At 42.6% G+C, this 27,915-nt stretch overlaps 2 protein-coding genes across 2 annotated transcripts in view; both read right to left on the reverse strand.

The window, feature by feature from the left end:
- cntrl (centriolin) overlaps positions 1-8,864 on the reverse strand; it is a gene marked incomplete at its 5' end in the record, with an annotated part of 42,122 nt that extends 33,258 nt beyond the window's left edge. The window contains 5 exons of the mRNA XM_080852573.1: positions 1,053-1,246; positions 1,583-1,769; positions 2,024-2,165; positions 2,641-2,771; positions 8,817-8,864. Coding sequence (XP_080708699.1) covers positions 1,053-1,246; positions 1,583-1,769; positions 2,024-2,165; positions 2,641-2,771; positions 8,817-8,864 — 702 coding nt within the window. The remainder of the gene's footprint in view (positions 1-1,052; positions 1,247-1,582; positions 1,770-2,023; positions 2,166-2,640; positions 2,772-8,816) is intronic.
- Positions 8,865-10,084: 1,220 nt separating this feature from the next.
- Positions 10,085-22,121, reverse strand: piwil1 (piwi-like RNA-mediated gene silencing 1; the record flags this gene model as incomplete). The annotated part of the gene is made up of 20 exons (XM_080852154.1): positions 10,085-10,201; positions 10,464-10,611; positions 10,849-10,974; positions 11,438-11,591; positions 11,861-11,931; positions 12,312-12,415; positions 12,723-12,923; positions 13,267-13,339; positions 13,673-13,860; positions 14,614-14,728; positions 15,021-15,138; positions 15,442-15,568; positions 15,902-16,010; positions 16,218-16,415; positions 16,732-16,812; positions 16,947-17,068; positions 19,063-19,277; positions 19,451-19,579; positions 21,361-21,472; positions 22,053-22,121. 20 exons carry the CDS (start codon positions 22,119-22,121, stop codon positions 10,085-10,087), a joined length of 2,577 nt encoding a protein of 858 aa, XP_080708280.1.
- Between the last annotated feature and the right edge of the window lie 5,794 nt (positions 22,122-27,915).

The following is a 27,915-nucleotide window of genomic DNA, read 5'->3' on the forward strand; positions in this document are numbered from 1 at the left end:
CTGCGCTCTGAGCACAGGTGGTCTCTAACACTTACTGACTTAGTCTGAGTACAGATCAGCATCACTGCACTCTGAGCACAGGCGGTCTCTAAGTCACTAACACGTCACTGAACCAAACACCTGCTGTTCTATAAGGGCCTATTTCATGATATGGCCCTTTCGTCCCATACTTTTTCAGCACATTAGATTCATCTCATACGGTTTCATGATATGGCCTCTCTCTCGTCCCATACTGTTTCATGATATGGCCTCTCTCTCGTCCCATACTGTTTCATGATATGGCCTCTCTCTCGTCTCATACTGTTTCAGCACGTTAGATCTAACTAGTCTAGCTAGTCAGCTGTAAGAAGACTAAGAACACAAAAGGATTGTGGGTTTTAACACATAGACTGAAGACAGGTAAACATGAGAGTGCCTGAGACAAATCAGAGTGAAGGCAAGCATGCACACACGCAAGCACACAAGCACACACGCACGCAACCAATCACTAACGCACGCACGCACGCACGCACAAAAGCACACACGTATGCAAGCACTCACGCACGCAAGTGATTTTAGGAGTTTTAACACCTGACACACAGACAAAGGGGGATTATGGGAGTTTGGGTACATCACCCAGGTGAATTATGGAAGTTTGAGTACCTGACATACAGAATCCAGCAGAGTACCAAAAGCAGAAGGCTGATACGGAAGCAGAGGAAAGATAGAAAGAGAAATCCAAAAAGTTGAAAAGAAAAAAGACAACAACTAAAGAGTGATATAGACTGAAAAGTGGACACAAAAACAGGACATTAGTGAGGACTGGCAGAGTACTTTTACCATCACCTGTAAGCTGTAACTATGACAACTATGGGGAGGCAAAGTAACAAGCCAAGTGAGTGTGAAATTACAGAAACCCAATCAGCCATTAACCTGAGAGGACGCATCAGGTATTGGGATCAATATTAGTATCAGAAAGGTTACTCCAGGCACGCAAGAGGCATAATAGCTGATTAAAGAGTTTATGTCTCTGGTTTATTCACACACACATAAACAGAGTATGTCTGTCCTACCAGCTCAGTCTTGGTGTCCAGTTCTGATTCAAGCTCTTCATGTTGCTGCTGCTGTTGCTGGCTGTGCTGCTGGAGGCTGTGGTACACCGCCTCCTGCTGGTGTAGCTGTGTTACTGCAGCCTCACGCTCCCTCTGCAGCTTATCCACCTCCTCAGTCCGCTGCTCCAGCTCCTGCTCCAGACGTGCTACCTCTTCTACACACAAACACACACACACACAAGCACAGGCTGTTAATGTGTGTGTATCTATGCGTGACTGTGTCTTTGTGCTTTATGTGGTTATTAGTGTGTGTCAGTATATTTATGTGTAAGGGACTGGCCTCCTCTTTCTCTTGCTTGCTCGCAGGCTGTGCGTGTGTGTTTGTGTGTGTGAGTGTGTGTGTGTGTGTGTGTGTTCATTTGCACACCCATACGGAAGTGCTGGTGCCTGGTGAGCCTCCTATCTCTCCTGCTGGCTCACAGGCTGTGTGTGTGTGTGTGTGTGTGTGTGTGTGTGTGTGTGTGTGTGTGTGTGTGTGTTCATCTGCACACCCATATGGAAGCGCTGGTGAGCCTCCTCTCTCTCCTGCTGGCTCACAGACTGTGTGTCCAGCAGCTGTAGCGCCCTCAGGTGGTAGATGAGGAGAGGGCGGTGGTGAGGCCGCTGGCTCAAAGGGTTCCCACACACCCTCAGCTGGGTCAGACTCACCAGGGACTTTAGCCTACACAACTCATGCAGCTTAAACACACATACACACACACACACACACACACACACACACACACACACACACACACACACAGATCAGCCAAGCAAAAACACGTACAAACACACACAAACCTAATACACTTTGCACCACACACACACACGTACACACACGTACACACACACACACAGGCCCTGATGCATATGCATACTCAACATATTCAAGTACCATAGTCCACATCCATTTTAATACTACAGGAGGTGTGTACCAAACAATGGCAACTCACCGAGGAGATGCTGTTGTCCTGCAGGTTGAGTGTTGTGAGGGAGCGCAGTCTCTTGGACAGCCACAAGGGGACACTCTCGATTAGGTTATAGGACAGATTGAGCAGCTGGAGACTCCCCATGTGCTGAAGGCCCTCCAGCTTACTGCAGTAGAAAAAATACAGTTGGTCATTTTGCCAGACATTAGCTCCACTTACACCACAGGTATGGGATATATTCTATTAGTATGTGCACTCCCTAGCAATCAGTCTCTGTACCTTATTCTGTTGTGGGACAGTGAGCTCCACCGTATTCTGTTGTGGAACAGTGAGTTCTACCGTATTCTGTTGTGGAACAGTGAGCTCTACCGTATTCTGTTGTGGAACAGTGAGCTCTACCGTATTCTGTTGTGGAACAGTGAGCTCTACCGTATTCTGCTGTGGAACAGTGAGCTCTACTGTATTCTGCTGTGGAACAGTGAGCTCTACCGTATTCTGTTGTGGAACAGTGAGCTCTACCGTATTCTGTTTTGGGACAGTGATCTCTACCGTATTCTGTTCTGTGACAGTGAGATGTACCGTATTCTTTTGGGACAAAGGTGAATGAGTTCTACCGTCTTCTGGTTTGGAGAGGGGCATACCGTATTCTGTTGTGGGACAGGTCCAGCTCCCTAAGTCTATGCAGCCTGTCCAGTTTCTCCATCTTCTGGATCATGTTGTGACTAAGATTAAGCAGCTGCAGTTTCTCACACCTCTCCAGATTCTCAATGTACTGCAAGAGAAAAAACACATACACATGCAAGCATGCCCCCACACAGACATGTTCACACAGACACACACACACAAATGCAAACATGCCCATACACAGAGACATGTTCACACACACAAATGAAATATGAGAAGCACCCATCTTGAATCCACTGTTTGTGTTATGCACAAAAGTCATAATTCCAGGGATCTCACCTTAATGTTTTTGTCATTTTTGGTCCCACAAAGGTTGAGGGTCTGGACAGAGGGGAGGTCATCTTGTTTAGTTACTCTCTTTATCAGGTCCTCAGTGATGTACCGTACACCATGTACCTTCCCTTCATCTACATTCAAACACCATACATCAGTACAAACCATAAAATATAATACCAGAACAATTTATAAATCTTGCATGCAGTGATTCTATAGAGACCTTGAGAGTGATTTCCGTCATCACTGAGTGTTGCATTAAGGAGAGGGTGCTCTCTCTCTCCTGTCAGGTTAGGCGGACTGGGGGACCACAGTGAGTGAGCAGGGGGAAGGCTCCTTCCTCTTCGAGGTGACAGCTTCACAGGTAGCTTTGATGGTTTCATGTTGCATTTTCACCTTCCCATCCCAAAGAAAAAGGCAAAATATGGAAAGAACTTTCTCTAATGTGCGTCCTTCTTTATTGAACCTTCTGCTTCAACTAATCCAAATGGGTATGGATATAAGGTTTCAATAAAATCGTTTCATTAAAATGTGAACAACTCCGCGTTAAGGTTCAGTCCATTTAAACTAGTGGCGGACACAATTGTTTACGTATCTCGCATACGTACAAGTTACGTATCTATAACATTAGTCGAATCAAAGTGGGCCTCATTTTTTACACCAAATTCAGCTTAAATCCTGATTTCCCTTTTACAACCTTTGGCGCTGGAAGACCTAGTTCAGTAATGAGTTACATTAACAACAACGTAGATAGCAATGGTTTGGCTAATTGGCTTTAGGAATTAGCTAACAGGAACTATTGAGTAGCAAGCAAGGAAGTTATTCACTATACAGACCGTTTGACTATGCAGACAATTTTCTAGCCGTGCTCATTGACAACCAAGGTGTCGTCAATCGTTACACTGGTTGCTACTGTTAGAAACATGTTATTAGTTAGTCCAAGTTAAGAATTTGTTTTTGTTATCGAGCTATGGCTAATTCGTTTAGCATATGTGCTCCACAAACGTTAGCTTATCATCATAGGTTCCTAGCGACAGTTAACGTCAAACTTTAGACCTTTCACTAATATTAACATTCAAAAGGACATTCCAGCCATTGTGATCTTTTACACATTATGTTGTGCCCTTTTTTATTCCGTGGGTACTTTATTATACTCACAGTTACAGAGAAAAATGTCTCAGAAACGCATGACTAACATGTATGGTTTCCATAGTAACCCATTAAACACAAAAAGAGAAGTCAGTAACATATCGCTACGATACGATCCTTTTCAATTCTCTCCGACACACTACAACGTTTTGAAAGAGTTTCACTCCAACTTACATTCGTTTCTTAAGTTAGATCAAAAGCTGAAGATTAAGTCTCGGCCAGAAAATGTTTTGTTGTCTAGTGAAGGTGGAAGGTGCACAGTCCTGCTGATTCTGTTCGCGGTCATGTTTGAACCATGTGACTTTAAAAGGGGTGTTCATTCCGCTCATTCGCTGTAGCTGAGCAACAGGTTTTGATGTACTTGCGTTACTTTAAAAGGTTGTTGCTTTCTCATTTTGTAATTTTTGTACAGCATGTTTGAAATACATTGTCACTTTGAAAAGTAAAGACGTCTTTCATCTGTGCTAGCAGGTCATACATCCTTTAGTTCTGTTTAGCATGAACACACCCAAGGGCCATTGAAACCATCCAGTGTTCACCACTTGGTTTTCCTCCATACTATCTGACAGAGTGATACTTACGATTTCAGACTAGTGGATATCCTATCTTGCCTATAGGTATTGAGTTAGTTGAGGCCTATATGCCCGCTTGCTGTGGAACAACACATACGCTATGAGTATAGTGGAACAGACTGGTCGGTTTAACTCCAGTCGAGAGTGCAACAATGTTTTAGTAAATGTCATTTTAAGCCTCCTCTACGCTGTGATAAATAGTCCAGTTGAGATTTCTTTTTTAATGTTGGCAGTAGCACTATGCAGTCCCACACTGATGTCTACACACTACAATGCAGAGTAATTCTAGCTGCAAATCCATACCATTGGAAATTATTGCTTTTCCACAGATGGACATTACGGTGTTAAAAATTAAAAATTAAAAAAACGCCAGCTGCAGGTGATATACCTATAACTGCACCACTTAGTGGCGAATCAGATAGATAAGCTCATGAATTAAAATCCTGTAGCCTACTCTTAAATTCTTTGTTGTTGAGTTGTACTGTCACCTTCTGGTTGACAGCACAGAGAGTGGGAGACAAGAATAGAGAAGGAGAAAAGGAGCGAGAGCAAGATGGAACTGGTGAGAAAATCAAACAAGCAGAAGACCATAGCTCTGGCCAGAAACCCGATGTGTATTTCATTAAAAAGTATGTGTATTTGTGCAAATAGAGAGAGAGGAGAATGGAGATAGAGGGAGTGCAAAGAGGGCAAGAGCAGGATGAAGAAAGAAAAGACGTGCAGATAGTGCAAGACCTGGAAGAAGCAGGTGAGGAAAATACTTAATACAGCAGATAGAGGGCAAACCTCCACTAAAGACAGCACATTATACCATGTCAGGACACTATAAAGCAACAGCATAAAGACACTGAGCTATCCATGTGAACTTTTTTCGTTTTTTTTCTCCAAATGCTGACATGTGTCCTATCGTGAATATGGAGGAGGGTGGGTCTTGCCAGACACCACTGTTGAGCCTTCTGGAGGTCTCCACTTGACTAGTCACATTGCCAAAAATACTGATGTTTACCTATATTCAGCGGAAAAATTACACTGGCAGGTGTAAAAGGCGGAATATGTGTGCAGGGGGAGGGGCGTGGTGGCGGCGGTTACAAACATGAAAAAAAGGATACGGGACTCAAATGTTTGGGAACCACTGGCTTACAACACTGACAAGGGCCCGTCATAATAGCCTGCACCTGGGCCGTGGTAACTCTGTACGCCACTGAATAGCCCAAACCTGAATGTTATGCTATACCAAATTGTGAGAAAACTGAAAATTCAGAAAAACTATTTCCTGTATTTTAAAAATACAAAATACATGTATTGTATTTTGTTACATTTTCTGGCAACAGTATTTTATTTTGATACATCTATTTAAAGGGTATTTTGTATTTTGTATCAAAATACATTTTGATGTATTTTTGCCCATCTCTGAATACATATATACAAAGGAAAATACTGTCTTTTTGGTCAAAGGCATTACATTTTTCAGTTGCCTGTGTTGTTATAAATAATCCTATCGGTCTAGAGTTACTGAGTAGCTCTCTCAGTGTTGTCTCAGAGTATGGCCTGGGGTAGCCCAGAAATTGAGAAAAAAAACCTTCACTCACGTGCACTCTATGGGCAGCCAGGAATTTACCCAAGTCAGGTAATCTGGAGGTAAAGAAACTCCCAACTGCTCTACAAATGACCTTGTACCTGTGGTCTACATGCCTCTGGTAGTAATAATAACAGGAGGTAAAGAAACTCCCAACTGCTCTACCAATGACCTTGTACCTGTGGTCTACATGCCTCTGGTAGTAATAATAACAGGAGCCGATACAAGTATGCTGCAGATGAAGCAACTACTTGTTCTAGCATGTACTGTACAGCACTAGCAAAAGTGACAACTCCAGTGAATATGCAACAGTTCCATTACCAGTGGCGGTGCGTCAATACAGGGCGCTGGGGCGCCGCCCCTCCTACAATTTTGAGATGAAAAAACCCATTATATATCAAAGAATTATAGTCAGAAATGTACTGTTTTAACGCATTAAATGTGTGTGGGAGACTGTAAGCTCCTGTCAACAACCACTTAAATGTGACCAAATATAATATACAGTGCCACTTTAAAGTATGTGAACCCCTTGACCATTTAAGCTTTTTCTGTTGTTTTACCATGATTTTTCATTTTTTTTATCACCAATTTTCCATAGATGAAATGTCAGGTTTATGTTTATCATTTGCATGTACTTGTTTAGAGGAAATTGTTTGAGTAGCCGAAAAACTACATGAAACATGGAATTAGTCCATTTCAAAAGTAAGTGAACCCCCAGCTGAATTGATAAAGTCAAGCAGGTAACAGATTCAGTGAAACTTATTTGGGTGATTAATTAGTCAATTGAGCAAACCGATCATCTGAGACATCCTTAGGGAAAGGTTTGGGCAACACAGATTAAAAGAGAGAGGAAACCAACCAAACTACTGTAGTGCCAAGGTGTACCCACACAGATCAACAATGCCGAGAGGAAACGAGATATCCGAGAACATCAGGAAGAAGGTACTGACAGCCCATCAGTCTTGGGAAAGCTATAAGACCATCTCCAAAAGATTCCAGCTCCATCCATCCATCCAAGACAAATAATTTTGAAATGGAGGGCATTCAACATGACCGCATCTCTGCCTAGAAGTGGACGCCCATCAAGACCATCACCAAGAAGCACCAGAAGAAGAATAAATCAGGTAAAAGTCAACCCACACATCACCTCTAAAGAGTTTCGGACCTTTCTGGCAGCATCTGGGGTAAATGTACATGGGTCTACAATCAGACGAAAATTGTTGGTTTTGATCGTGACAAAATAATTCTATCTCGGACTCATCTGTTAAAAGAAGGGACTTCCAGAAGGCCTTTGGTTTATCCAAGTGCTCTCGGGCAAAGTTGAAACGGGCAGTTTTGTTCTTTCTTGAGAGCAGAGGCTTCCTTCTAGCAACCCGATCATGAATGTCATGTCTATTCAATTTTCGTCTGATTGTAGACCCATGTACATTTACCCCAGATGCTGCCAGAGAGGTCTGAAACTCTTTAGAGGTGATGTGTGGGTTGACATTTACCTGATTTATTCTTCTTCTGGTGCTTCTTGGTGATGGTCTTGATGGGCGTCCACTTCTAGGCAGAGATGCGGTCATGTTGAATGGCCTCCATTTCAAAATTATTTGTCTTGGATGGATGGATGGAGCTGGAATCTTTTGGAGATGGTCTTAAAGCTTTCCCAAGACTGATGGGCTGTCAGAACCTTCTTCCTGATGTTCTCGGATATCTCGTTTCCTTTCGGCATTGTTGATCTGTGTGGGTACACCTTGGCACTACAGTAGTTTGGTTGGTTTCCTCTCTCTTTTAATCTGTGTTGCCCAAACCTTTCCCTAAGGATGTCTCAGATGATCGGTTTGCTTAATTGACTAATTTAGCACCCAAATAAGTTTCACTGAATATGTTACCTGCTTGACTTTACCAATTCAGCTGGGGGTTCACTTACTTTTGAAATGGACTAATTCCATGTTTCATGTAGTCTTTTGGCTACTCAAACAACTCCCTCTAAAAAAGTACATGCAAATGATAAACATAAACCTGACATTACTTCTATGGAAAATTGGTGATGAAAAAAATGAAAAATCATGGTAAAACAACAGAAAACTCATAAGTGGTCAAGGGGTTCACATACTTTAAAGTGGCACTGTATTGCCATTCGTTATCACTGTGGGCGCCGGCCAAGTGGATCTCTATGGGAGCCAGAAAAATGGGCAGAAACATTTGAGCAAGGACAGCTTCTAATGGGCGGATGACAGTTCGTTCTTGCAAAGCTACAGTCCTCCAGCAAACCACACACATCATTCTTGTCGCAGTCCGAATGAAATGATACAGTGTTGTTCAGAAGAAATAACTGCAGCTGTTGTTAGAGAGATGAGGGAGTCAAATATGTACGCCGTAATGGCTGAGGAGGCCAGAGATGGAAAGACTAAACTGCTAGCCCTCTGTGTCAGATGTTTCACAGGGTGCTGTAAGGGAAAGGCTGCTATCCCTTACAGAACTGACTCACTTTGATGCTGTCTAAATAACCACTGTAATTGAGGATCAATTAGTTGCTCATGGTATTGAGGACCTGAAGTGTTTAGCTCAGACTTACGATGGGGCAGCTGTAATGAGCGGGCCAGTGGGGGGTGCACAGGCCCATTTTTCGCAAGGAGCACCCAGAGGCGGTGTATGGTCATTGTTATGCACACAAACTAAACTCATGTCACACATGTAGAGTGATTTCTGAGGCCAAAGATTTTTCTGACATACTGGAAACATTTATACCTTTTTCCAATTTCTCAATTCTTGACACTCTGAGAGCTAGGGTTGCAGCCAAGAGAACTTGTCTAGTTGTCAATCACACTGCCATCCAGACACCTTTGCACTTAACTACCATATAGAGCTGAACTCTGAGGTGGTGGCTGTGGCGAAAAACTACATAAATAGTGTGTGTGTGTTGTGATTAAAAGAAAATGTAACAGCCCACTCACATCATTGCCTTGATCCGGATGACAGATGAGTCTGGCGCATGAGGTTGTGTTGATAACAGAGACGTTATAGTGAGAATGACAGGTCAACAAACCAATCATGCCGCTAGCAAGCTGTTTAACTTGTGGGTAGTAGCATGCTAAAATGAAAGATATTGACATGGGAATAGATTGAACAAAGCTTTTAATTTGTATGCATACTTTGTATCCTCTCTACATGGATTTTGAGTTTGTGTGTGTGTCTGTCTGTCCAGTGTTAAAAAAAAATAATAAATAATTAATTCCAAGCCATTAATTTCCTGCAGCAAAACTGTATGACAAATATGACAACCAACAGTCATCTCTGCTGCCAAAGCAAAGTATTCACTTGCAAGCAATCAACTGTAATCAACAATAAACTTTTACAGTCATTTTTAAGTTTAGGTCATTTTTTCCTATTAATCTAAACATTTCCAAGTCTCAATATTCTTGGTCATCAGAATTGTCAGGGTGAAACCAGAAGCATTTACATTTTTTTGACAACAAATAAACGATGAAAAGTACCTTTAACTAAGTGCAAGGTTACACCACTGGCAAGGATTACATAAGTACACCAGTATTAGGTTCAATGCAAATAAACATACGCAATTGAATCAATTGATACAATTTCAACCACTGTTGACCTATGGTCTAATCAAAAACTTCATTTTAGAAAAATAAAAGTCAACGCGTGCGTCTCACATAAAATGTGCATTATTGTTGACCAAATTACGAACATTTGGAAACATAAAACAAACAACCTCTAATACAAAAGAACGCTTATAAAATATGTTTGTTTCCTTCTTGAAAAAGAAAAAGATTAACAATAAAAAAGAACATCTGTAAATTGGGGATCGTCCAGTCACCAAGGCTTCTACAGGTAGTAGAGGAAGTCATCCAGGTTGTGGTTAGGCTCACGGTGGATGCTCTGTCCCACCAGGAAGGCCAGTTTGTGGGCATACTGGCAGGGGGCTGGCACTCGAACAACACCCTTTGGAGTGGGAGAGACAGTCAGTAAGACACGGACTTACTTAGTACGGACTTATGCAATAATAATAATAATAATAATAATAATAATAGAGTCGTTCTCTTACCACTAAATCAAATCAAACCAAACCAACCAAACCAAGCCAGATGCACACAATCATCATTTTCTACAATAACTTTCATCTGTGCATTTAAACTGTTCGTCTCTGCAAGCTTGATGGGCCATGCCACAACCTCTTTCTTTATAAAGTCTGTGTGTCCATTACCTGCCAGTTGTAGTAGAGGTGGCACATCTTGTAGGTGAGCCTCTGCATGTGGTCGGGTTTGAGGCCGCTGCTGTCGTACACCACATTGTAGTGAGTGGGAGAGACGCTGCCCATACGCACAGCCTGACTCACGATGAAGAAGTCATACCTGAAGGCAGAGACCAACATGTCACACTAAACAACACCAAAGGCACGCAGGGGGAAAACACAGTAGACGCTCTAATACACATGGAAAGTTAAAGGTCACTGCATGACCAAAACCAATGCCAGACAGGGCAACCAATTCAATGTAAGCAATCAAACAGGCGTGTAGGGGAGAACACTTTGCACCAAGGCCTACATTGTGCCTTTATGCATCTATAGATTGAAAACACGTATGGCGTACCACTCGGGGCGCGTGACGTCGGTGTCGATGACCGTGCCGGGCGGAGGGTTGGCCAGCTTGCCGTCCATGCGTGCGAAGAAACGAGAGCAGATCCGCTTCTTCACCACCACCACCGTCAGCTTGGGCCTGCAGGACCACCACATCAACCAATAAGACACCACAACACACAACCCTATTAGTACACAGTTACGTATTATGACAATAGGAAACAGCTCCAATTGCCCGCTACTAATACTAACTGCAAGAGGCTAATGTAACCACAGTAGAGTTTCCTTGGTCGTGCCGCTGATCCAGTCATTTGATAGCCTGTGTGTGGCCCACATATGTAGTGAACACTAACACTGTCAGGTTTAGTTGTCAAGTTCACATCATAACTCACTTCTGACTGGTGTTTTAAGAAGAGAGCATGGCTGAGTTGGATGTGTACGCCCTGAAGCAGCTGTTGGCGCATGCCCAGTGAAGTGGTACGAAATCTAGCACTGAGGGCCACATTAAGTGTGAAGTGTATCTAGGCAGGTGTGTGTGTGTGTGTGTGTGTGTGTGTGTGTGTGTGTGTGTGTGTGTGTGTGTGTGTGTGTAGAGATCGTACGCGTAATCCTGGCCCAGGGCCTTGATGGATTCCATGATCTGAGCCAGCTCGTAGTTGACCACCGTCTGCAGCTGGCCGTCCCCAACTCCGTCGCGATACACGATGATGCGAGACGGCAGGCAGCCGTTGTGCTTGTACCACGCCTTCAGGGCAGCTGCAGTGGAGAGAAAGGGAGCCATTCTTTAGTAATGAATTCAAAGCTGAGAGATCTCACCAGCACATTCAAACATCCCAACACACAGGTCCACCAACTACAGGAAACTTCAGAAGCTGACTACTGCATCCTTACTACACCCCCCTGAACCTAGTGGAAAATGTGATTTCAAATGTGACCACACCAAATTCCTAGCTTCAGCATCATCACCATGACTGTCTGAGGAGCATCTCCTAATCGAAACTGCAGATTCAAGAGTCTAAACTTACCATGCAGTGCCTCCTTCAAGCTATCAATAATCTCCTGTCCACGGTTCTGCAACACACACTTGGAGAACCATCTGGAAAATCGAGAGGCGAACATCTCAGTTAACACTAGACATGGCCAAACCATTCAGTGATTCAGACACGTCCTATTGAATTGTGTTTTTGTAATTGAGTTTATAATGGATTAATGAACCTGGACAGAACAATTAATAAACCTTCTAAATGAAAGTCTTTCACTTTACTACACCATTTAGACTGCCAGATCAACACAATATCTGACACACATCTTTGAGTAAAGAACTGTTACCAAGGAATACTGTTTGATTTGCAGTGACAAATCCCTCTATCTATCTGTCTAAACAGACTGAGTTATTGTTGCACTGATGACCCGTGTTGCCATTCAGCAACATCAGTATGTGTGTGTGTGTGTGTAGGTATTTGCATTAGGCTGCACCTGGACATGCTCTGGTTGAGACTGGCCACCAGAGCCCCGATGGATCTCTTCCCGGCCAGTGTGTCGTGGTAACAGTCAATCCCTACCACCATCAGCTGCTTCAGCTGGGGGACACAGCAGAGCAGAGGGACACAACACAGACAGGACTGAGTGAGCTTGGTGGCGTGACAAAAACACCCAAAGTGTGTGATTATAAAACACATCTCATGCCCCCTTTGCCTCCCAGTGTGTTTATGCAAGTACGCAACAGGCTATAAATGAGAATTCACACTGATCAATGCCTTTGCATGCAAATATGTGTGTGTGAGTTGTGCGTGTGTGTGCATATGTGTGAGTTAGTCACGCGTGCAATTTTTTTTTGTGAGAGTATGTATGTGTGAGTGCGAGTGCGAGTGCGAATGCGTATTTCACCGGTATCTCCACACTCCACAGCTCTCCTCCCATCTTGCAGTTCATCTGCAGGGCGATCTTGGTTGCGACGGTCATGAGGGCCTGCGGGCGGCTGAGGGTTCGCGCCACCACACACTGGCTGGGCGTGGGGCACTCCACACACAGCTGCTTCTTCACACAGTCGTACTTATCCTTGCGGTTAGACGCCAGGATTACTACAACCTACACACCAAAGGTCACAAACAGAACAAAGACAGACATTTTAAAAGGAAATACATGAAACACAAGTTCATTAGAACCCAATATCCTGTGGTCATCAGCAGCAGGTCCACTGGCACCATCAACTTCAGGGCAATGGGCAACTTCAGGGCCTTCAACTAAGCTGCACCCAAACCATGGACTTCACACCCATGCACTGGCCTCCATTACCCAGTTCAAAACTGCTCTTAAACGCATCTTTTTAAACTAGCATACTTCACTGGGTGCTTCAGGTTCTCAGGCCATGAGAAACCCTAAAAGATAGTGGGGTGCTTGTGTGTGTGTGAGTGAGAATAAGGTTTCATACCATCTGCGTGCCTGGGGCAACATTCTGCTGGAGGGCTTTCAGCAGGGAATCCTGGCGATCTTCATACTCAATCCTGATCAGCATGGCCAGAACATCATATAAAAGGCTTCAGTTACTAACTACTATACCACAGAGCTTCTTCAGAGTGCTACCTACCTCTAAACATCCTGATATATACACGGACACATGCTATAGCTCAATATTGATACTTGACAAACTCAATCAAGAAATAAAATACTATAGACGTACAGTGTCAAACGGCATTGTACAGTTACAGTAAGCAGCGATACATTTACATTTTATGTGTTGGCATTCTGGCCCATACACTAGTCAGTAAGCTAGAGGACCCCTCTGTAATGCATAGGTGTGTGTGTGTGTGTGTGTGTGTGTGTGTAGGTGTTCTTACATTGTGGCTCGTGCCATGCGCATGCCCATGGGTCCTGCCACCCTGTTGAGTGTCTGCAGGAGCGACTGGGCCACGTCTGCGTTGCGGCGGGTGAACAGCATGAGCCAGTTGTCCATGGGCATGCAGCTGATCAGGGGCACGTTACGCATCTCCTTGGACCAGTCGGCCGCCCACGGCTGGTACTCAAACTACAGCACACACGGCCACCGCCCCACAGAGAGAGAGAGAGAGAAAAAGAGAGAGAGAGAGAGAGAAAGAGAACAGGATAGAAAGGGAGATAAACAAGGGATAGATAGAATGTGATAAACAGGGAGAAAAATGGCAAACGTCAGAAATGAACCCAGTGAAAGAGCTAGAGCTTAGAGCAACAGCTTGCAAGCACTAGGATAACAGGGCAGAGTGGAACGTTAAAGCCAACACCATGTCACTTTTAAAGGTATGCTTTTTAAGGTGATTAGCTAGTATTATGTCCAAATTAATTTGGATGGTTTACGGTCATGCAAAAGACATATTAACATGTGTCGTTCCCACCGGCCATCCAGGATATGCACCATGTAGTTATCTGTGCCCGGCTGAAACACCCCACTAAAGTGTAACAAAAGCTTTCAGACAACAACATTGCCAGCTATATAGCCAGAAGACATCAGTTAGCAAGCTTTTCTCAGTGCCAACTGGGCTGCTGGTGGTGTTTGCAAGGCTTTTAGATGGCTAGCTAGCTAGCTAACTTTAGCCCAAAACTCCTTACTGCTGCTTTAAAGGCACACAAAGAGAGGAACAACTTTGTCCATCACAAGAACTAAGACATGAGTTTGAACACGATTATGTTTTAGATGGGTTAAACTAAGCCGTCTTTAACATCTGACAACTATCAAGTCATCCTCAAAAGTGTACTGGCATGGTGTGTGTGTGTGTGTGTGTGTGTGTGTGTCTGCAGTCCTCACAGTTCTGCTCCCCTGGACGATCCTCTCTGCGGGGAGCACACGCCCCTTCAGGCTCAGGAGTTTGTCCTCGAAGCTCAGACCCCACGGAGTCAGCTCATTCTGCGCCTGTGAGCTCCTGAAAAACACACACACACACTACATGTGAATCCCTGACCAGACAGACAGCTAAGGTATCAGTAAATATACCCATCACGTAAATTTCAACAGAAACACGTATGCATACTATCTTTACCCTTCTAATATTAATTCAAGTATGTGTGCTCATAAAATAGCCACATAATCATTTAGTGAAATCGGTTCTCATATTTTGGCTATTATCCGAAACGTCCCAGTGTGTCAAAATACACTGGACCGTTGAGATGTGAACGGTATGATCCAATTTTGGGATGACAGTGGGCGTTTCTTACTTCTGGATCTTTCCGACGAAGCTGTTCAGTCGACTCTCCCTCTGGTCGGGGGTCAGTCTGGTGTGGGTGGACAGATCCTTCATGATGTTGAAGTCAGCCCTCATCTTATCAGTCAGGCCTTAGAAGGGGAAACAAATACACCACACAACTGCATCAACTAGACGAACACTGCATCAAATCATATCCATCGACACAAAATGGACATACACAGACTAGATTATTCACCTCATTTCTCCTCGTAAAAACTCAGAAACTTCATGCAAGACCATTCTATGACTTCAAAATGGAGTAATGTCATGCAAGTTCATAAGGCTGTGGTACTATTGACAGGCAATCATGTGTTTCAGTTCCCCCCCAATACATCTGGCCATATCCATGCCAACCTGAGCAGCCCGTCACCCCCTGCAGTCTGTGATCTCACCTGTCAGAAAGCAGAACTCTGGGATGAGGAGAGCGGGGCCTGGGGGTGGAGCTCCAGCCGGTCCCCTCGCTTTCACCCTGCTGATGAGCAGCACCTGGTTCCCATCGGCGATGTCCAGATTGTATTGCTGTTGGGGAGGAGAGAGATGGTGCGACAGTTGGAGGGAGAGGAGGAAGGAGAGGAGAGGAGAGATGGTGCGACAGTTGGAAAGAGAGGAGGAAGGAGAGGAGAGGAGAGATGGTGCGACAGTTGGAGGGAGAGGAGGAAGGAGAGGAGAGATGGTGCAACAGTTGGAAAGAGAGGAGGAAGGAGAGGAGAGGAGAGATGGTGCGACAGTTGGAGGGAGAGAAGAGGTAAGAGGTGGAAAGAGAGAAGAAAGAAGAGGATCAACTTTTTTCTGTTTTGTGTAAACAGGTGCAAGCAGTATGGATGAAATGATTCCACTAGATCGAGTTCCTACCGTCTTATAATACTGCCTGAAGCTTATCTCTGTGTCGCCCTTCTTGAAGGTGTTGTTGGGGGTGTGGTCCCACGCTATGTCATCAATCCTGTAGGTCTTGTTGTTGTACCTTAGGGAGAGAACATGCCAAACCCACATTCACACTGTGGTAACACCAAAACCCTGCATGTCGAGTTAAACCAACAATGCTGACCGTACATCATCAAGTGTTTCTATACAGCCATGGCTCCTTGCCTTCCCACCCGACAGTAGCCAATGTACGTAGATAAGTTGCTTAATGTTGTCATAAGCTACGGCAATTACGGCAGACACTTACTTGGTGAGCACGATGAGGCCTACCAGCTCCTTGGCACAGGCCTCGGCGAAGTTGTGGTCACCACACTGCCTGCGAAGCCCCATCATGAAGTCCAGCACGGTCTCGTTGCGCAACACCTTGTGGCTTACGTCCATGCACAGCATGATGCTGGACTCGTACTGGAGGATGTTGGTCTGGAAGCCGGGCCAGATGGTCAACCTACACACACACACACACACACACACACACACACAGGGGAAGGAGACTTGCATTATAGAAATACATAGTAGCACATGCAGGTGGACCCCAGCCTGCGGCACCAAAAGCCATATGGACACCTACATTAAGATGTGTTTATGACCTGAATGGATATTCAAGAAGGCTTGATATTACACGTTTTGATATGCAGTGATGATTCTACGGTATTGGCTAATTGGAACATGTACAGTGAGTCTCATTTCTACTAGAGCTTCTAAGATAGACTGTGATCACACTGCACACCTGGACGGACACACACACACACACACACACACACCTGTGCTGGGGGATGTTGAGCGGGTCATCAGGGTTGTAGTGATGACGGCCAATCTGCTGCATGTTCAGAATCCTCAGTATCCTAGCAACACAAAAATAAGTACATGATACGAGTCCAAAATAAAAGGTATACATCAACACACCATCCTTTGAAGCGAGAGATACAGGGCACAGGGGCTTGAGTTGTGGTTAACACACACACACACACACACACACCTCCTAAAGATGATGTTGTAGAACTGCAGGGTCACTGGAGAGGAGGGGAGCAGCTCGTTTGTCAGGGTGATCTTAATCTGAACTTTCTCTCCCTGCCTGGTCTCAGCACACAGCACTGTCTCCTAAACACACACAGTACATCAAAAATGAAATTATTCAACTGTGTTTTCTCTGCATAGAACATCTATCTGCAAACATTCATTTTCATCTACAAATATATATATGTATATATATATATATATATATATATATATATACAGCCGCGGAAAAAATTAAGAGACCACTTCAAAATTATCAGTTTCTCTGGTTTTACTATTTATTGGTATGTGTTAAAGTAAAATGTACATTTTAGTTTTATTCTATAACCTACTGGCAACATTCCTACCAAATTTCAAATAAAAATATTGTCATTTAGATCATTTATTTGCAGAAAAATGACAATTGGTCAAAATAGCAAAAAAGATGCAGTGTCTTCAGATCTCGAATAATGCAAAGAAAACAAGCTCATATTCATTTTTAAACTACACAATACTAATGCTTACACTTAGGAAGAGTTCAGAAATCAATATTTGGTGGAATGACCTTGATTTAAAATCACAACTTTCATGTGTCTTGGCATGCTCTCCACCAGTCTTTCACATTGCCGTTGGGTGACTTTATGCTACTCCTGGCGCAAGAATTCAAGCAGCTCGGCTTCTTTTCATGGCTTGTGACCATCCATCTTCCTCTTGATCACATTTCAGAGGTTTTTTATGGGATTCAGGTCTCGAAATTGGGCTGGCCATGACAGGGTCCTGATCTGGTGGTACTCCATCCACACCTTTACTGGCCTGGCTGTGTGGCATAGAGCATTGCCCTGCTGGAAAAAACACTTCTCAGAGTTGGGGAACATTGTCAGAGCAAAAGGAAGCAAGTTTTTCTTCCGGGACAACATTGTACTTTGCCTGGCTGAGGTTTGTAAAAGACCATAAGGATTGAAAAAGCGGACTGGAGGTTCTTCTAAGTTCGTCTTCTCTGATGAGTCCGATTTCACAGTAGGTGCAAGACTCTCTGGCTTGTAGGCCTCTCCAGGTCTCCGTCTAACCATCAGACGACCATGTGTTGGGCAAAGCTGAAAATTGGACTCATCAGAGAAGACGAACTAGAAGACCCTCCAGTCCGCTTTTTTCAATCCTTATGGTCTTTTACAAACCTCAGCCAGGCAAAGTACAACGTTGTCCCGGAAGAAAAACTTGCTTCCTTTAGCTCTGACAATGTTCCCCAACTCTGAGAAATGTTTTTTCCAGCAGGGCAATGCTCCATGCCACACAGACAGGCCAGTAAAGGTGTGGATGGAGTACCACCAGATCAGGACCCTGTCATGGCCAGCCCAATTTCGAGACCTGAATCCCATAAAAAACCTCTGAAATGTGATCAAGAGGAAGATGGATGGTCACAAGCCATGAAAAGAAGCCGAGCTGCTTGAATTCTTGCGCCAGGAGTAGCATAAAGTCACCCAACGGCAATGTGAAAGACTGGTGGAGAGCATGCCAAGACACATGAAAGTTGTGATTTTAAATCAAGGTTATTCCACCAAATATTGATTTCTGAACTCTTCCTAAGTGTAAGCATTAGTATTGTGTAGTTTAAAAATGAATATGAGCTTGTTTTCTTTGCATTATTCGAGATCTGAAGACACTGCATCTTTTTTGCTATTTTGACCAATTGTCATTTTTCTGCAAATAAATGATCTAAATGACAATATTTTTATTTGAAATTTGGTAGGAATGTTGCCAGTAGGTTATAGAATAAAACTAAAATGTACATTTTACTTTAACACATACCAATAAATAGTAAAACCAGAGAAACTGATAATTTTGAAGTGGTCTCTTAATTTTTTCCGCGGCTGTATATATATATATATATATATATATTTGTATATATATATATACACACACACACACACACACACACACACACACACACACACACACACACACACATAAATATAACAAAATATTATATAAATATAAAATGGACTGTTAACAAAAATAGACTGTTAACTATTGAGGCCCGCCAGAGAGAAAACGTGGATCCAGTATGTACATCCTGTGCATGTGTGTGCGTGTGTGTGTACCGTATTAGGGAGCCGATGCGGGAGAAAGAGGATGGATCCATCAAAGCTGCGACAGGGGCCCAAGGTCTCCTCCTGCTGGTGGACCAGCGCCATGCGCAGCCTGCGGGACTCCATGTTGGGGTTGAAGTCCACGTGGTACTGATACAGAACCCACTCTGGGCGGGACATCAGGCGCACAAAGTTGGCCTTCAGGTCGATGGGGGAGCCAGATGAACCTGAGACCACAGACAAATAGGGTTAAGGGTTAAACTCTACATCCATTTTACAATTGTTGCCCTCTGAAGAGTCCTGAAGTGTTTGTTCCGCCGCAGAGAACATACGGTTCACCAGAGACAGCAAGCACCTCATTCTTCTTCATATTATGCATAGCGACCCCTGAGTCTCATACCACTCTTGGAGTCCTTCACGTGCTCCATCTGCGAACGTGTGAAGACCTCGGAGTCGTGGAAGTCACGGCGGCGGCCTCCTCGCTCCCCGATCTTCACCTGCTGGAACCCTGCCGATATCTGGGCCACAGCTGGAGGAGAACAATTCAAATAAGACTTTATTTATACAGCACATTTTGTACAAGAGTTGCAGTTCAACGTGCTTTACATAAAATCAATAAAAAGCAAGCAGCAAGAGCAATACATGGGGTAAACATGGGGTCAACATCGCATCAGAACCTGATGTTCGGAAAGGATTCTTGGATTACTAAAATCATGATAAAAAGGTATAAAAGTAATAAAAACCCTTCTGAAATAGTAAAAATAGTGAATGTTAGTAAGTCTCAACCCCACAGAAAGTTGATAAAATGCTTTGGTAAGCTGCCTTTTGAAAGTGTCTAGCAGAGACAGAGAAAACAGGAAAGGGTAGAGAATATCACACATGAGTAGTTCTGCTAGTTCTATTACAGAAGGCTTATTCATTACCCTGAATGGCAATGAATAGAGAACCAGATCTAAAAAGAAGCAGAAGCATTTTTTGTCTTGTTTTTCTCCACCGAATGATGATCAAAAAGCTCACTACGTTTTGACCAGTGTGTTTTGAGGTCAGCTTTATGTACTGTAGCTGGGTCTTGTGTGGACGACTCGCAGACAATAGGCTGGGTCTTTCCATGACCCGATGATTAAGCACTAAAGTGATCAACCGTCAGTCATAGTAAAAAAAAACTTTAGTTAGAAGTTTTATGACGCACAAACCCAATTATAATTAAGAATTGTTGAAAATGGATCTTTTGAGTATTAGGTGTAATGCTATTTCGCATTATAACTATGACTTTAGACAGGTTGTCTACAGATATAAACAAGTCAAATTTAAGTATTTAAGACCTTTTTTAATATCACTTTAAGACCAAATTTGCAATGGATATACACAACAATAGTGAAAATTGACATACTGTTGACGGTTCAAAAATGAACGGTGAGGTAGAACTAGAGGCGCATTTTACGCAGGAAAATGTGATTGCTCTGCACTAGGACAACTAACAGTAACTGGATCAGACATGGGAATAGAAATCTAGTCTATGCTTTTCCCCACTGACTAAAATAATTAACCAACCATTATTTAACAGCTCATTGAATTCACTCTAAAACTGTCTTGAAGAAATTGAGCTAACCTTTAACAACTGTATTATGTGGTTCCACCTAATGTTATCTGCTGTCTTGACACGTTTGTGTCTCCCGGTACTCTCCATCATATACGCCTCATTGTTGTGCTATCTTTTACTGACTGGACAAACTACCAAGAGCTGTTTTGACAGCTCAAATGCACAAAGGGGACCAGACATCCCTCAGATTTCAGACTAGTAGGCCCTCAGATTCTCCTGGGCATTACAAAAGTTGCCTATTTAATTAGTCTATGTCCTGTGTTGAGAAGAGATGTAAAAGGAGAGGAATAACATGGGAGATAAGAACTGGTCATTATGACATCACTATACCCAGTTTTCTAGCTCGCAACCTCAAGGATGAGTATCTGACTACGGTTGTTAAAATAAGTCTAAATTAGTCAAACTAAATTACAATCTAAGATAGCAATATCACTGTGGGTTCTGGAAAGTTTTACAAGGAATAAACCCCTTGCGCTTCTTTTGTTCCAAACAAGTACATTTATTATATTGTTAATCAGTGTAGCCTGTGATTTTAAGTCTTCTTTTTTTTAAACAAAGAAATAATGATAATAATTTAGACTTAAAAGGACCTGGCGACCACCCTGTTAGAACTTAAAACATTTAAATGTGCGTAAGCTTTACATTATGATACGCAACAATGCAGTCCACTTGTCGATCCTTTGGTGAGCAAAGCCCTGAACCATCCATACCTTCCATAGTGGCAGGTGGAGGGGCCGTCTTCTGCCGGCCACGCCCCACAAGCTCCCCCTCAGATGGGGGCAACACATGGCGGAGGGGATCCGGGGCAGCTGCAGCTGCAGACTGTTGATGGAGCACAGATTTTAAATGAAGTATTACTATAAAGGGTGAAATGTTTCCATCCAGGTAAAATCAGGAGTAAATTGACCCTTGCCGTGTCAGCTGCCTTTCAGCACTGTACTGTTTTCCACAAAAGTTTCGGAATTCAGACTTCACCATACTTCTGCCTGAACCTTGCTTTTTAGCACTTTTTACAGATAATGAACAGCTCATGCGTAAAAAAATAAATAAATAAATGAAATTTCAAGGGTTCTATTAACATTTGACGATCTTTGTTCAGTATGGAACTTTAACATGTATTTTACATTGATTAAAATTAGTACGTTTCCGTAAATATAGTAAATTAATACATCATAAAATCTCTCCCTTAATACCATCCTTACACAATCAACATATTTTCTTTTCCATTATTTGTTTCTATCTTGGGCAGTCCACTTCTGACTTCTGATAAATCTATTCATTTATAAGTGGGTAACTTGGATCCCATTTAATGTTCCTTACTTAGTCAGTGACCTTCGGCGCCAAAACGGCTAATTTTCATGACACTGCTCAAGTCGGCAGAGCTGTGGTTTGAAAATCTTACCGCGCCAGGAGCTATAGTGTCCTGTCCCCTCGCTCGGCCACGGGATCTTGATCTTGCTCTTCCGGTCATGATAGAATCTTACTGTTGAGGAATAAAAAATTAACACACATTAAGAATTCAAATTAACATGAACTGTTCTTGCATCACTACAGCAACGTCTCCGCTCAACTGAGCCACGAGTGGACAACACGTGTTCTGCATACCCTCTGCACGTGGCCTGCACGCTTTGCCAAAGTGCATGAACTTGCATTTTTAAGAAATTCGCAAATTCCTGGGGAATAGTATTCCTTAAGACTTGTACAAATAACGTAGGAAATTGATGAACACATTTGCAATTGTGCGACACTCATTTTGGCTTTCATATGTTACAGTCCAATTTAGCTAGCAGGTTTTCAAATAAGTTCACTGCTTGCTGATAGGACAGATATCTACTATAAAAATATTTAAAATTGAAAAGGTAGTATTAACACTTACTAATTTTCAGAAAAAAACCTAGTCTGCAAATTGTTCAAACAGCATCCTGCTAGTGAGTTAAAAATGCTTATCAAGTCAGGTTTACCGTAAAATCAAACATAAGGCTACTAACTAGCCAACTAAGTTAGCTATCTAGCTCAGATAGCCGAGTTAGCTAACTCATGTTAGCTAGCTCAGCACGCTAGAACTAAACATATTTTTAACCGAGTTCCAACCACACACCTACTTAATTTGCATTATGGTTAATAATTAGTTATTAATCGACGTCATTGTAACTTAAGTGAGTTATACATTTCTAGCTAATTTATATGTATTACAAACGTCATTGCCTGCACTGGGCGCGGTTTCATCACTACCATTACTCACCTCGAACTTGATCTGATATGACTGTTAGATGTAAAGGCCTTTGGTCTTTATACTTGCAAGTAATACTCCGCGTAGAACTTGTTAACCTGGCTGATCAGTTACAAAAGCATTTTAAAACCAGATTTGGAACTCCCCCCCCCCCCCAAAAAAAAATTATAAACACATCGTCCTTGAAATTGCATGGACTAGGCGGTTCAAATGACAGAACTGTCAAATAATGTTATCTGAACAAGGCACTACTTCCTGCGGAGGGGTATTGATGTTGCGATTAGTTTATCTTAGAAATGATTCAGCCATTAAAATGAAGTAAAACCTTATAATAAATAAAATATGTATATAGAATCACAAATGATAGGGCTGACATTCAGATATAGAGATATACTGTCTTAAATCCCCGTTTTTTATTTTAATCTACATGCATTTAAAACATGCACATGGAAAATTGTTACAATTTGGCAGTGGAAAAATGCTTTATACATTGACCAGTAGCGAGGATCGAAGCAGTAAGGGACCCAAACCTTTGAAAAACCACAAGGCACTGCTCCCCTCAGCAACCAAAAAAACGTATATATATAAAGATGGCGTTAGAAGATGGCAAACAGGCCTATACAACTGGCAAGAACATAGAATTTGTTCTTGAACATATCCTACAGTTAACTAACATAACTAACATCTCATAAGCAGTTAACATAAAGACCTGAAAAACCACCATACGAGGACACCAATTTCATAGTTCCATGCAGTTCTCTACACAAGGGCTTTAGAATGGAGTTTCATTGAAGGGAAAGATTCTGCACATGTATTTTTAAATGAATTAAGATGGGAAAAAAAGTGTTGCCTCAAGACCTCTTTTAAACAACAATAAAAATAAACACCGTAGAAATAATTCACAATTCACAAAGTTTGGTATTTTGAGAGCAAACACTGAAACAACGACCGTTTACATTTTGTTTCATGTTGTGGGCCTATCATAGGTTCTCAATCATACCCCCTCTGCACTGAAAAATCTTGCAGTCTGACCAATCAGGCTACACTTGATTGAAATCAGCACTGTCATAACACTCTTGATTAGATAAATCAGGTGCACTCAGTTTAACAGGAGTTCCACTGATGAGTTCAGTCTGGAAGGCAGAGCAAGGAATGCTGGAAGAGATATAGAACAGGGAGGAGCCCAGGTGAAAGATTGAGAGCCATTGCAATACATCAACCAAGAACCCACAAGGGAAGGTGGAAATGGACACAGTAGGGATACACCGGTGTAAGAGATTGAGGTAAAACATGCATACACTAGGCTGTACTTACCTGCCTCAAAATGGTTTCAATGCTTGTTTCAGACCACAACATAAATTGGAGAGGGACAGAAGAATGGTTAGTGACACTTGATCAGCCCCAAGTTGAACAGTGCTGTTGTTGGTGCATCCAATGGTTTTCGCAAACCTTTTAGGTACATAAGCAGATAGATAGATAGGTAGATAGTTAGGTTAGGGATGCCAACCAGAAGTAGCAGAGGAGTAGCTGCTTATGTTCTATGTGCGCAAGTAACACAGGTGTAGTCCATCAGTTTGTTATAACCCCTGCTTCCACCTAGTGGTAAGGCATTTTCACTGCAGGGCTTGACAGAGGCACATATGTGGTAAGAAGCTTGCTTCCCACTATGCAGGATCAATCGTTTCAGTCTTGCGGTGGCAGACTTGAACTTGTAATTTCACCGCTTTTGTGGGTTCAAATAGCCTACTCTGCCAAGTGTGTACTTGACACCCATCAGACGTTGCATTCAGTGCAACTTCATTCGTGTGTCCGACCGTGATTTGGATCCGATCCCAAATGTAATGGGTTATTCGTTGGCCTGTGTTACACCCCTCCACCAGGTGTCAAGAATCGAGCCGGTAGTTTTTTTCTCAACACGATGTGCATTGTTTTGTTAGGGTTTCCGTGTTGAACGACATGCTATCTTGAAACGGTGTGCAACTGGCGTTTTCTCTCGTTTCATGAGTGTATCACAGGCGAATGTAGCAAAACGCCAGTTTACAGATTAAACGTGACCCTGAGCTAAACCAACACATTAGTGTGACCATAGTCCAACAGTCTGGAACAGTTAGCTGTCTGCTTAACATTGCGAGATGCGGCTGTCGGCCATGGAGGAGGCACTTTGCCAGAGCCACTCTTGCTGCAACTATTTCAGATGAAATGTAAACATATAGGCCTACATCTCTTATTTGGACAACCAGAACTATTCTAATACCTCACCAAGTCGGTAAACGACTGTGGATCAAAGATAGGCAAATATCTGAGACGTGCCCTTTCCATCCCATGTCTTTCTTTTAGGCCCACATGGAAATTGCTAGAGAAATGCAAATTTGTGAAACTGAACGCATGCTACACAAAATGCTCTGAAAGACATCCTCCTTATTGCTCCCAGCTGTGCGTTGGTGTCCTGCTTTATTTCCATGCTGTTTTGATGTAAACAAGATCAGAAAAGTCTCATTTGTTGACATGCACATAAATAGTGCACAACATGAAGTGTGAGCACAAATTTGCTCTTTCGGCAGTCAGCGGTTTCAAAGGGTGGATCAGAGCTAGTCTGCCTCTCGGATCATGCTATGGCCTGACTTGTCTGATGTTCTTGGGCTGACATTTTGGGTGAAAAAATAATGAGAACAGATCTGCAGCATCCCTCAAAGTCACAGTTAGTAGTTTTCACACTTCAGACCGTCCAGATCATGTACTTTAAACAATGTGAGCTGATAGGGATACCAAATGAAATAGGAGAATGTGATAAGAATATCTTACTTATTTGTGTGTGTAATGCATTTTAGTGCACATCATTGGGATCAGTTTTCCATTGCCATTTGTAATGTTCTAAATATCTAATAATCTAAAATAGCATGTTAAAATTATGTTAATAATGTGTCTTGTATTAAAGAGTTATTTAATTTATCTTTGTCCAGAAAATAGTCCTATGTACTGTTCAGATGAAGGCCTTTCTTCCATAAACTGCAAAGTCACTATGAGTATCTTCAGGTAGCCCACAGTATGTGTGGTGCTGTCCATTTGCAGTCTCCTCTTGTAAGCCCAGGCAGTCGACAGAAGTGCACCTCAAAGTGAACGTCTCCAGACGTCCTCTCAGACTTTGATGAATGATTGATGCCTCAAACTGTCGAAGAGGGCTGCTGCAAAGTCACCGGCTCTCCTACCTGCTTTGTGAATCTGAACACAGCCCCTAACCCTGCACCCACAGCGTCGCCTTTACTGGAATAATTAAACGAATCAGCAGTCTCTTCTCTTTCATACTGCGGAACCCTGCAAAGCCGTTTCTCCCATTATCTACTGTTAGTACTGCCCTTTCACCCCGTCTCTCTCTCTCTCTCTCTCTCTCTCTCTCTCTCTCAGCTACACTGGCACCTCTGAGGGCATTTTGGGGCAGATTCACGGAAGTCTTTCATGTGGAGATCTGAGTGTGCTTGATCATTCAGACCTAAGGGGGTTGTGGGTGTCTGAGAGAAATCACACAGAGGCCTGTTTATTCACCCTGAGAAAATTCCAGACAGACTTCTCCATCATAAATAAATAAATAAAAATACTTCCTCATAACTATCTGGATATCATTTGAACGTATAATACAATTAGTTGGTCAGTTAGATCACAGGGCAGTTTGTTTAATAACACATACGAGAGTATAAATACCGTTCAAAAATGTTTGCTGTTTTCTTCTGATACAGCATCGAAGAGAGTATACAGGACAGAATTATGCTTGGGTTTAGTGTTTATGAATAAGAGATGATTCTGAAATGGTTCAGGGATTTAACTAAAGACCTTGTGTGGTTTTCAGGGGCTTTCTAGAGCATGGCCATAAAAAAAACACTGCCACTAGTAACTGCTGAACTACTCCGTCAGTATGTTGATTGATTACAGTCATGTAAACACTTGGCATATTCTGGACAGGATGAAAAAGATGGAAAAGATTCTGTGGAAGTGTTCCACACTGGTTAGCTTGTGCACCATCATGCAGTATGGCGGCAAGCCTCTAGGGGGCGACATTTCTCTGTCATGGCCGATCTGGAAATGTTGAACTTTCCCCTGATTACTCACCTGAATGCCTACAGCTAAGACCTTTTGAACAGAGTCTGAGAGAACAAGAAATTTGCTGTAATTTATGTTCCCCTTCATTTCTGTCATCCTCGTAATATAAATTATGTTCATTTTGAGAGGTAATTTATGGGAGCCATTTTTGGCACGTTTCAGATCTCCATGTCTACCCTGGGGGAGATGAACGCCTTGAATCACTAAAAGGTGCCTGAGATATCTTAAGATGATTTAATCTTGGCAAAATATGAAGTTTTTTTTTCACATTTTCTAAAATAATTTCAATATTGGGTGCTGTGAAACCATATATGGAATTATGTATAGAAAAACGTCTTGTGATTCCAAAACAATGTAAAACAACCTGAAAAACTAGAATTTAGTTCTAGTATGAAAGATTAGTGTTCAGGAGTATTGGGAGAGTACAAATAAGAAAGAAAGAAAGAAAGAGAAAAGAGCAGGACATACAGATAGAGAGAGGCAAAGAGTTCGGATCCCTTCTCCAACTGAAGAGGTAATTGGTTGAATGTCATTTTCTTGTGTCACTTGTCCACCTACTAAGGCTATGGACAAGGCTCTGTGTAGAGGCTCCACACAACCATAAATCAGCCTTGAGTCTGGACCTGCAGCCCATCATGTGCCACTTCAGCAGTTACACTGATCAGACAGAGAAGAACATGATGTCGCCTCGCTGCTAATGAGCTCCGAGTTCTTGGGTCTTCACTCGTTCATTCAAGCTCCCAGGTCAGCTCTGCCCTCAGTGAATCCAGTCACACTCACTTTTCAAACTCTAAATTTTCATTTTTTACATCGCAATTTATGTCATTGTGGAAGTTTTTCACATTATAACTTTACATTATATAGTCATTCCCATCAGTAAAACGATCAGTGATGTTCAATGTTCGCTGTATCATTATTAATTATTATTATGTATTATTATTAC

Source organism: Sprattus sprattus, assembly GCF_963457725.1.
Source record: "Sprattus sprattus genome assembly, chromosome: 15".
Taxonomy (NCBI): Eukaryota; Metazoa; Chordata; class Actinopteri; order Clupeiformes; family Clupeidae; genus Sprattus; species Sprattus sprattus.